The sequence below is a fragment of the Ursus arctos genome, unplaced genomic scaffold, assembly GCF_023065955.2.
Source record: "Ursus arctos isolate Adak ecotype North America unplaced genomic scaffold, UrsArc2.0 scaffold_11, whole genome shotgun sequence".
Taxonomy (NCBI): Eukaryota; Metazoa; Chordata; class Mammalia; order Carnivora; family Ursidae; genus Ursus; species Ursus arctos.
The window spans coordinates 46,713,356-46,725,703 of NW_026622775.1; the positions used below are offsets into that span (position 1 = coordinate 46,713,356).

The window sequence follows — 12,348 nt, forward strand, 5'->3', positions numbered from 1 at the left end:
AAGACAATGCATTTATATGAGTTATTTGTATTTATTTGAGTTAATGATGGTGTATTTATATGAGTTAAGGTAATGCTGGCCATTGTACCAAACAAAACATAATGGTTCAAACATGGTAGAAATTTATTTCTCTTTTGGATGAATTCTAAAGCAAATACTCTTGAATACTTAGTGGATCGTTCCCTTCTAAGGAGTGTTTCAAGGATCCAGTCCCCTCTGTTTTGTGGCTCAGTTGTCTGACCCTCAAAAGAAAACTTCTGTTGTCATCCAACAGGGACTCTTGATGCAAGGGGAAAGATCATGACAGGTCTTAAGGGAGGTTTTTATAAGTAAGGTGTGGAAATGGCATACATCACTGGTGTTTCTCCATACTTGTAAGGCTTGAAGTCACTTATATAGGCACATGTGTAACTATAAGGGAGGCTGGGAGATGTGGTCCAGCTGTGTTTCCTGGAAGAGAGGACACTGATGAGTAACTAGCCAGTCTCAGATATTTTATGGTATTTTGTTGTCTAGAGACCTTAGTACCTTTGCATTTGGATGTGTGGTAGCTTTTATAACTTTTAAAGAGTTAAAAACTACTTGTAGGTTAATGTTTTTAATTCTGTGTGAAGCTTTCTCTCCAAACCAACTGTTTATTTTTTTTTTTTCAAAAAGAAGGCAGCTTAAGGTTCTCCATAGATCCCCTAGGAATCTTTTTTTCCTTGACTTTAAACACTCATTTCCCTAACTCCATAGTCCCTTGAGCATTTTTACAGCTGGGATAACTAAGCATAGTCCCCTTGGAGCTCATCAGAGTTGTTGTCTAATTGGTCACAGAAGTTGGTTTCTAGTATTACCAGCAACTTCTCAACTCTCCAGAGACTGCTACTTCCATAGCACCAGTCCCCCTTGGTCCTGGAAAACAAGAGACCGAGGACTCCAAGTTTTAGCAACTGCAAGAGATGATCAGTTTTACCATATGGATAATCACAAATTTTGTTAAAAAGTGTACTTATCGGCCTGGTTTTCACATTAGAAAATAAAGCTGTTCTTATATTAGTGTAAAGTTCCTTTAAGGTGTGTACTGTTTAAATAAGGGAGAAGATATGTGCAAAGATTGGGTTAGAATACAGCCCCAAATAGTAAATATCTAGAGTCAGGGTACAAAGTAAAAAGGGTAGAGATTTTGGAGCCTCTTACCTGGAGGCTTTGGACAAGTCACTTGAGCTGTTCGAACTTCTGTCTCTCTAGCAGCATCTGAACTTTTTACAAGTATTAGAACAAATAGATATCAAATATTGAGCTCTTTGCTCATTACACAGTACATACCCCCCAAATAATGGCAGTAATTGTTCCTAACAGGAGAAAATGCACAAAGGGGCTTGGGACTTAAATAGATAGAATGCTACTGAGAAGATGTTTAAATTACCTGACTCAGTGCCAGGAGCTGCCACGTAGTTTATTGACAGTTTCTTGGACTGAGTGATCTAGGCATTTTTTTGGAATCCCTTGGAGAAATGTATGCTTCTCAGATCGGTGGTTATTGATGATTGCAAATAAATTGAAAAGAAGAAGGGATTATATGTTGCGTAGGGGAGTGGGACAGGGAGGTGGAGTGAGAATGGAGTGGCTGTCTCTTAAACTGTTGTAAACCTGTGTTTCTTAATAGGCAGCAGGACATTTCATTTGGCTGTATATCATGATAATTAATCCACTACCTCAATATTTCTGTGGAAAACTGTATAGACAGTTTATTTGGGGTCCCAGATCAACATTTTCATTTTGAAGAAATATAGCTGTCTTTCAGATGACAGATTTTCATTGGTTCTGGTATTACTTATAGAACCACTCTCACTACGCCAGGTGTCTTCCTTTAAGATGATGAAATTCATTGACTAACTTATAACTAACTCTGTGTATAGTGTGCATTATTTTTTTCTGATTATCAAATGTTAGGAAAATTATATATCAGGCAAGGTTTAGTTTCTGCCAAAAATAACTACCAGAAAAGGAGTTGTCTCTCCTCACATATTTTATGAGGTTCTCTCTTATTTTACATTTAAAAAAACTAAAAATACTCTTCAGTAAGAAACATAATGCAAAAATGACCTCAAGCAGTGCTAGCTTGGAATGCTTATAAGCGTCACGTGATGGAACTGGCATAAAGGAGTTAAGGCAGCTTTATATTTTACACGGATTTAATAATGATCCCTTGATGTGTGATCTCAAAACGGCAAGTACTGGATATTGTCATAATATTGTAAAAAATGAGTTTATAAAGTAAATAGTGAACGATTTTATAAAGAACCTACAAGACAAATGAAAAATCAACATCACTAATGTACAGTATCACAGATTCAAAAAAGTAATGTATCTCAAACTAAATTTAGAAGGAATGAAAATTCTGTTAGGATGCAGATGTAAAGTTTTAATAAATGGTTTTATGAAAGTGAGAGTAAAAAATTATTTTAAACTAGTATTTTTCTGTATGATTTTAAAATTTGCACAAGAAACTATATTAATAAATTGATATAAGCAGCCATTTGACCATTTCATTAATATCCATGAGAGGTTTCAGGTCAGCTACTTAATGAATAAATACATTAAATTTAAAGCTTACGTGTGTATGCTCTGGAGCCAGATATCCAGAGCTGGAATCTTTCTTTACCGCCTTTTCACTATATGATCTCAGTGCAAATCACTTAACTTTCTCATGTCTTAGTTTCTTCCTATCTAAAGTGGTCATAATAACACCTACTTCGTAAGATAGTCATAAGAATTAAATGACCTAATATACCTGCAAGTGCTTAGATCTGCACCCGGCACAAAGGAACTCCCATACAGGTGTTTTAATAATTGCCTTCTCTTTGAAAAAAATGGGGCATAGTCTTACATTTTGAAATAATATGGTAGCTAAATAAGTTCATACACTTTCTCATCATACTAAAGAATTCGACTTTTCTGTTTTGAAGTAAAGGTCATGTGGATTCCTTCTGTTCAGTGCTTTCATTCAACATCTAGTAGAAGGCTTTCTAAAAGTATTTGCTAAAAACATCAATTTACTAGTTTTGGTTGTTTATTTTCCTCAATGGAGTGTAATAGGTATTCTATTTGTGTGCACGTTACCACTATTTCAGAAGTGTAGGAATTAAGATGTGGTCCATATATACAATGGAATTTAATCAGCCATCAGAAAGAACAATTACCCAACATTTGCAGCAACATGGTTGGGACTGGAGGAGATTATGCTAAGTGAAATAAGTCAAGCAGAGAAAGACAATTATCATATGGTTTCACTCATTTATGGAACATAAGGAATAGTAAGGAGATCGGTAGGAGAAGGAAGGGAAGAATGAAGAGGGGGTAAACAGAGGGGGAATGAATCACGAGAGACTGTGGACTCTGGGAAACAAACAGAGGGGAGGGGTTGGGGGATTGGGATAGGCTGGTGATGGGTATTAAGGAGGGCACGTATTGCATGGAGCACTGGGTATTATACGCAAGTAATGAATCATGGAACTTTACATCAAAATCTAGGGATGTACTGTATGGTGACTAACATAACATAATAAAAAATTTTAAAAAAGAAGTATAGGAATTAAATTTCAGATAGATTATAATTTACCCAACTGTAGCCAATGAAGTTTATGATTCATTTATGTTACCAACCCCAAAAAAACATGAGAGTGGCCTTTCTGCCTTGGGGTGAGAGCTAGGTCGCTACCATATCTCAGTAGCTAATTCTAACACATAAAGGTTTATTTTTGGACAGAAAGCCATGTGAAATAGTCATGTGTGTAAGTGTATCTTAATAGCAAGTCCTCTTTATTACAGCTTCTCTAAAACGTGATTTTCATGTAGGAAAGTAGCAAGGAATTTTTGAAGTAAAGCATGACTAAACTTGGCACTTTGCTCCTGTTCAGTGATGTTTCTGTTCAGACTGTCCTCTAGAGGCAGTGTCCTCAGGATGGCAGGAGTATCGTATTGTGGTTAAGCCATACCAGGTTTCAGCATGTGTCTGGGTCAAATGCTGCTTTTGCAGTCAAACATCATGAGACTATACACACAAAACATGAACTCCCCAAGATATTATCACTTTGAGAGAATTCTTAGCTATGACAATTTGAATGTTTATAAAAGAGAGTAATTGGACTATAAGCATATCATGATAATGAGGTTATTTACTTTACAAAATTTAGTACAGTATTCTAAGCAGTGAGCTCCTCCATATAAACATATGGTTTATTTAAAAGGTAATATATAGACTGGGGGGAATATATATCATAAGTAAACTGCTATAATGGTAGTGTTAGGTATGACAGTATCAAAAATAAGTCAGGTTTTTTTTCTTTTTTTTTCTTCATTGTATTTGAAAAACATCTGACCTAAGGTGATGGAGAACCTTGACTGGAAAGATGCCAGAGGGAATGAAAAGGAAGAGAGAGGCATCAGTAAGGTAGATTCTGTAGTTCACGATGATTATTTCATTAGTCATTGTATTATGTTGTATTCATTTGATGGAAGAAACTAAGGTACACAGAAGTTAATTAACTTGTCCAAAGTTGCCTAGGAGGAGGTTGACCAGAGGATAACTCCATATACGTTGACATGAAGCTTCTGTCTTTTGAGCCTGGCAGGAAGCTGGGAGAATGTTCTTACAAATTATTAACTTTTGTGAGGTTTCTCCAGTAGCTATAAAGCAAATTTTTGTAGACCCACTCCTGTGAAACATAGTCATATCAACATTAAAAAATGTCTCCATGTTTTTTAATGAGAAATATAATTAGATCTGTTCGTTTATTAAATTATTATCTCATGACACTTTGGGGAAAACTGTTACTTGCTTTTATGTTTATGAACAAAAGAAGCTGTGTATTGTGCAAATATCTTTCTCTTTGTGGAGTACTGATGAATGATGTAATCAAGAATAAGTTGAATCTAGAGCATATCATAAGGTGTAAGGGAAGCAAAAATTACTTCTGATGAATAATATTTGGGAATCCAAATGTTTACTTTTTCTGGTGTTCTTAAAGAAATATTAGGATTGAGAGGTATAAAAATCGATTATATTATAAAGTGGACTTTAAAATGAGCTACTAAATAATATTCCTGCCTATTCAAGCTGTACGTAGAAACAGGTCAGAGAGTGTCAGGACTAGTAGTATCTGAACAGATGAGTCGTAAAAGAAAAATAGGGTGTGTGTGTCATGTGTGTACACAGATGCAGAGAGAGAGAAAATATGAATTACTTTTAAAACACAAATTGAGTTTTGAAGTGAGTAAGGGAACAGTGTTTGTAGCTGGATGATTTTGGCCACTAAAGGCCTCTCAATAACCCACTGGTATCCAGTCTTGATTCTAGCTACAGTAGGAATTCTAGACCTGGAAAGGACCTGTGTCTTACACAGCATCCGTGTGTGGTAATTATTACAGCTAACACACTTCTATCAAGATTTCTATGCACTAGGCCTTACCCTAAATGCTTTATGCCCAGTCATTCATTTAATCCTCACGACATAGGTTTTCAATAAGTGATGAGTGAGTAGAAAATATAAGAGACTGCATTTTCACTAACATCTCAGAGAAAAATAGAAAATGTGTCAAGTAACATACCAACTCTTCCTTGCAGAACTTGAAAACATGAGCATAAAGAACACTCATAAAACTCCAGTGATGGTAGGAGGAAAACAATATTCATTTGGGTAAATTCTTAACATAAAGTTAGGTTTGGGTCCCTAAGTACGATATTTAATTTACCTTAGATAATGTTACGCAGGGTAAAGGGAAGATTACATAGATCCCGACAATTAACCCAAACCTTGGGTGTTTTGTTGTAACTATTTCTTGAAATAAAGTGATTCTAAAGGTTAGTTGGGAAATTTTTCAGTTAAATAAATTTCAAATATTGGTGGCAGTATTTTGTTTTGTTTTTTAACTATTGGATTTCTCAGCAACCCCCTAAGATAATAATAATAATTGTGAAACATGAAATTCTAGTCCATTTCCATTACATGTCCAGTAACATACCAACTCTTCCTTGTAGAGCTTGAAAACATGAGCGTGAAGAAGTCTTTTGGGGGGAGAGAAGGAAAGGGAGGAAGGCAGCCATCTTAGCCTCTACTACATTATCACCACTTTGAAGAATTTTACCATTTCAAAAAGTGTTGACTTAGTGGTGTCAGAGACTCTAAGGCATTCAAACTCATTGCATTTATGTTCAAAATGGAATTCATTTATTAACTAGTAATTTTATAAATGCCAATTATGGGACTAATTAATAAATCGAAGACTATCAAATGCCTGTTCATATATGAGACTTAGGGTTTTTTGTGTAGTACCTGTTTACATTTAATTGTTGTAACATCCCTTCTTCTCCCAAAAAAGAAAACAAAACAAGTTATTATATAATTGTATATGAAAGTATGATGAGTTTTGTTTGTGCTCATTTTATGCATTTAAGAATCTGATTTTAGTATTATCCTACATTTTTTATGTAGTTAATAGTGTTTGTGGTTAAACTATGATTCAGTCATTTGCCTAACAGAAGTTTGTGACAATTATGATCCACAAATACCATATTTTTTAGGAATATAGGTTGCTTGATCCAGGAAGAATTTAAGCAGTAATACATTCATATATCAAATAGTAAAAATATTTAAATGATAAAAAATATGAGACTCCTTTAAATTGTGTTCTTAATTGTGAAATATATTGGTATTAAGATCAAAATGTATAAAATGTGTTAATTTCCCCTTTAGTTTAATTATTTAATTTTAATCAGGTAATCACTATATATAGTCCCAACTTCAAACATTTTTCCTATATTTTGAACAGTTTCAGCTATAAACGGTGGTCAGAGTCACAGGATAATTCACAGCCCCATTTCAATCTGAAATTTAATGAAATAGGATACTGATAGTAATTTAAATAGGCACTGAGTCAAGCCTTGAAAAATCTGGAATAAATGAATCTTGTTGTCTTTGGTATATTGTGCCCTTTTTTGTATATTTTACTCAGACTAGGAGTTACCGCCTCCCTGGGGATTCTGTGGTATCCTTGTTGACCTCATGTTCAAACATGGGTGACTGTGTCAGTGCTTGTCCCCTGACTCCCAATCCCTGTTTAGTTCATTTGCCTCTTAAAGACCCATTTCCCCTAGATGTGGGCTCGGGTCTCTATTCTTTTAGGGTTTTGTGGCTGCCTGAGTGCCTTTCAGACTCTTCCTTTATGGAAACAACTTCCACAACTTCTCCCATTCTGAAACCTTGGCTAAGGTGTACTGTCAATAAAATTTAGTCATGATACTATTACCAATCTTTGGGGAAAATTTTTAAACTTTCTTAAACGTGGCATCTGCTCTAATATAAAGAAATATTCAGTTAATACTAAATTATGTATGTATTTACTCTGAGTTTAATATAACATTTCATGCTGTTCTGCAAAAAAATACAGGTGGTGGGGGAAAATAAAAGCCATGTTTTTAAAAAAAAGTATGTTTGATTTCTTTTTCTCTTGTAGATAACACCTGTTTCAGTGACATTTTGGGTAGTAGAAGTTACATTTGGAATTGGGACTGTCTAATTCACCTCCATATTCCCTGGCCCTAACAGTCTGACATACCAGACACTCAATAAGTATTTATAAAATAGAATTGAATTCTTAAGAGTGAAAATACCTTTTTTCTTTTTAAATACTCTTTCTGGGTCTTAGCCTAACATAGCTATGTAATTCGGGCATCTGTGGCTATAAGCTAGCGTAGATGAAGAGATTGTGGTATACAAAGGCTGGATCCATGTGTGTTCTGGTAGATTTAGAGCTTTGTAGCTCTTAGTACTTTCCACACAGTGAATTCTTAGGAAAGATGACCAGCTAATGGATATTGAAGAGAAGCGAGTCCTATGAGACTTGAATAAATAAGTGTCTAGTGAGTAAAAATTCATTAGATAGTTTTATCTTCATTTGACAAATTTAAAAAAATCACACTCTGTGGCACGTGTCAACCTGAGTCATGTCTATAAAAAATAATCAATAGAAATTAGTTTATTGTTCTATAATTATATGTATTGATTTATGCCTTTTAAAATCACTGAGCCATTGAGTAATGTTTCCTTGTTGATTTCTGTGTTGAGTGACTGAATTAAATGAAAATGTAGATGATGAAGGATATTTATCCTGGTTTTGGACACGTTATTTTAATATCTGATATCTATCACTTAACATGCAGAATCATAGTCATTAGTACATCTTGGCAAATTTCCGTCTAAATTGTTCCTGAAGAAATCCTGCAAATATTTCACCATTCTACACTATGGATAAATATATATATATTCTCATGTTTAGAACTCTCAATTTAGAATTATTCACCAGTCTGTTTCTTATAGGGGAATTGTTATTCTCCTAAATTTTAACTAATATTTCACAGCATTTTCATTTATCAGTTTTTTTAAAAGACAACACTCTTCGTGAGATATGTCACGTTTGCAATGATTTCACACATTTGAGTAAACATCTCACTTTTCTGAGCTCCTCCAACATGTGTTTTTTGTCCATTTATTTGGCATCTAATCATATACCTCCTAATAACTTAATTTTTTTAATAAAGATTTTATTTATTTGAGAGAGAGGAAGAGAGCATGAGGTGAGTGTGGCAGAGGGCGAGGGAGAAGCAGACTCCCTGCTGAGCAGGGAGCCTATGTGGGACTTGATCCCAGGAGCCCGAGATCATGATCCGAGCTGAAGGCAGACACTTAACTGACTGAGCCACCCAGATGCCCCCTGATAACTTTATTTTTAAGTCTTTTCTTTCTATACCTTGTCTCTCATGAAGTCAAAAATATTTCTGTACAACTGTATTTCATATTAAATATCATAGTCTGTTTATTGAGTCAGATCTGAACAATTGTGGGATATAAATGCATTTTGCCTCTTTGTTTGAAACTTTGAGGTATTAAAATTCATTAGTTGTTGTCATAAAACTGAATCACCTCTGTTGGGAAACTTATTCTAATCTATGGAATGGCATCTTGTTTTTGGAAGGGGAGAAGGGATGAGATCAAAGGAGAAAAGGGAATGTTGCTAAGATAAACTCTTATTTAAGTTTTAACATTCTTTATTATTATTCAACGGCTAAATAGGATCAATATGTAGGGAGGAAATAGAGAATGTTACCGGTATTGCATGATGTCAGCGTACATTTTGAAATGCCAAGTGTATTACTGGCCAATAGTATAATAAGTGGGATAGTATAGATAGTGCCCTTTTTTTACTTCAAAAGAACTGGTGATAACTTGTGAGAGTATAAGATTCTTAAGGCAATGTTTTCTTAGAGTCTCATTCACTGACTAGCACGTAGTAAGAGGAAAAAGACTCAGTAAATAATTTGTTGAATAGACAAATATATGGATTTTTTTAAGTTTTATTTATTTGAGAGAGAGAGCAGGGAGGAGCAGAGGGAGAGAGAACCCTTGAGCAGACTCCCCACTGAGTGTGAGCCTGATGCAGAGCTTGATCCCAGGATCCCGAGATCATGACCCACGCCAAAATCAGGAGTCAGTTTTTTAACCAACTGAGACACCCAGGCGACCTGTGGATATTTTCTTTTTCAATATATTTTCTCTGTTAATGTGGGGAAATTGTAGAAGCACTTGAGGGATACTTAGTGAATCTGTTCCATAGAAACTCTTTTATTTAGGATGAAAAATGAACAAATAGTAAGTTGATATTTATGTGTATGTGTATAGATAGGTAAATGTTGTCCATAACTTTCTCAAGTCTAAGTTCTTTGAAGGCATTCTTTTCTGTTTTCTCCATAGAGCCTAGCACAGTTACTTGTATAACAATACATTTTGTCAGTTCTAAAATGCTCATTTTTTTTTTTTTTACTTTTTTTTTTCTTTTGAGAGAGAGAGACATGGCCCATGAGCAGTGGGTGGGAAGGGGCAGAGGGGGAAGGAGAGAGAGAATCTTAAGCAGGCTCTATGCCCAGTGCTCCACCTGGGGCTGATCTCAGGACCCTGACATCATGACCGGGGTGGAAATCAAAGGGTCCAAGGCTTAACTGAATGAGCCACCCAGGCACCCCTTTTCTTTACTTTTAAATAGTATTTGGGCATATAAGAACCTCAAATCTGTTTTCTTGTTTAAGCTCTTTCTTGCTACAAAGCTGTATTTGTGGGGCTAACAAATAATAGTAGACTGATTGCCTCAGTGGTGTGTAATTAGAAAGTTGTCACTCACTGAATTAAATGCTCACCCAAGTAAACACCTCCAAACCCACCTCTTTAAACATTGAATGTAGTATTAAGATCATTGAATACTTTAAAATGTATTTTGTGATTTTTGATACATAGGACAATATTTAGTAATTTGTGAACTTGAAAAATGAAAGATTCTTCCTAGTACTTTTGGGTAAATGGTATGGAAGAGTATAATAAAATGTTTCAATGTCTTAAGAGTTCTTGATTCAAATTGTAATCCTGGCTCTCCTGCTCCTTCCGTAGCTTCCTGCAGATTTCACAAAACTACACCTTACTGATAGTCTCCACCCACAGGTGACGCACGTTTCTTCTAGCCATTCAGGATGTAGTATCACTAGTGATTCTGGAAGCAGCAGTCTTTCTGATATCTACCAGGTAAGAGGGTGTTTTCCTTGTCATTTGCTTCATTTTTATGTATTCCAAGGAGTTTTATGATTCTTAATTGATAGGATCTATAAAGTAAATATATCTGTGTATATTATATGTACATACAGGTACATAAAATGTTAATGTTATAGTATGTTTGTTTCAGGAAGTAGAACTACTGTCTAATTGTATTTGCCTCTGTTATTACCAATTATCAGAGTTTTAAATAGGGGGGTTACAATGGAGATGTTTCTCTTGACTTTAAATATTTTATAAATTTGACTACAGACATATTAGATTTTTGATTCTTTCTCAACTAAAACTGTAGGAGAAAACTGCAGAATTGTGCTATAAAGTAAGTTTTTCTTATTAAAATATTGAGATTATTATGATTAGATCATTGAACTATTTTTCTTGCATTTTTAAATTACATATAGATTTAGTTACGTGTATAAAATAAATTCTTATGATACTGGTGGATGGAAAAGAAACTAGAACTATGGAATTCCAAAACTGTTTTAAAAGCAAAATAATTTTAATTGTTAAGGAAGAGTTCATTGGCTTAGAATATGCAAATTTGGGAAAAGTGACTAAAATAATGCAAAGAAGTTCTGTGGAGAAGTATTCAAATACTACCAGTATGGAATTTTGGATGGTTTCAAATAAAAAGAACAGAGTACTCACTTTACAAAGTATAATTCTTGACTTCTTAGGAATTGTGATGTGAGATGACCATAGAAGTACCTTTCTTTAGAAACATTATAGTATTTTAGGATCATTGAAATTTTCAGGCAGTGCTAAGTTTCTATTAAAAAAAATACTGAAAGTAACTAAACAATTAGAGTACCATCAGGGCAAAAACATTTAGGTTCTAAATTTAGTAGATCTTAGAAATTCAGTTTTGTTTGAAGGAGGTAATAGGTATATACACTTTCCTATAATTTAAGGATATTATAGAGCGCTTACTAATAATCAAAAGACACATGCTATTATTTGCAGATTAAGAATTTATTCTGATTAAGAATTTATTATTTTGTAATAAGAAATATCTGGTTCTTTAAGGTAACTTAAAAAATTCTAGTTTGATAGAATATCAAATGCAAAGATAGATACCTTGCAGTAAGTGTTAACTTGTAATTAAATATTTAGGAAGTAATCCCACTTTCAAATGTTAGAGGAGGAGAAGGTGGTGGATAAGGATAACTTTGCTCTCCTACCTCCACCGGCCAGTACTGCCTATTTTTAGAAGTTGGTTTTTTAAAACACTTACTCAAGTATCCCTTATCCTAAAACTATGAATGGTATAACTAAAAGCTGTGCTTTATAGTAACTGAAATATCATGATAGAGTCCTTGTCTTCTAAACTTTGAGATGCTTGTACACTTTAAAGATCTGCAGTGGAGACACAGCTTGAGGTTATAGTATATACAAACCTGAATGGAACTCCTAGAAGGCAAATTTATAAGAATGAAGTACGTCGTTCAAATAATTTATTGAGGCATATTCTGAAGGGAATTCTAGCTTAATGTGGCTAGGATAAGTTCATGAGGAAATTCTTGATAGTACAGAATGCCTGAGAATCTAGACTGTGGATGAGAACTCCAAATTGCTCTGATGTGGTCTGCCTACAGCCTGACTTTTTCTTGGGGTATATAGATCGAATAGAGGGTCCCTGTATATTTTGCTTCACTTTAGTTGAGTTTCAAGGCTACTCATTTCAAATTTGATGGTAGGCATGTAGCCC

At 34.5% G+C, this 12,348-nt stretch overlaps 1 protein-coding gene across 25 annotated transcripts in view; it reads left to right on the forward strand.

Moving 5' to 3' along the window:
* Nucleotides 1-12,348, forward strand: part of RAPGEF2 (Rap guanine nucleotide exchange factor 2) — a 230,572-nt gene that overhangs the window by 171,740 nt on the left and 46,484 nt on the right. For 14 of the 25 annotated variants that reach the window (XM_026499568.4, XM_026499572.4, XM_026499576.4 and 11 more), the window contains 2 exons: nt 4,373-4,438; nt 10,482-10,613. In XM_026499568.4, coding sequence (XP_026355353.2) covers nt 4,373-4,438; nt 10,482-10,613 — 198 coding nt within the window. The remainder of the gene's footprint in view (nt 1-4,372; nt 4,439-10,481; nt 10,614-12,348) is intronic. The other 11 variants (XM_026499573.4, XM_026499575.4, XM_026499577.4 and 8 more) reach the window with 1 other exon arrangement.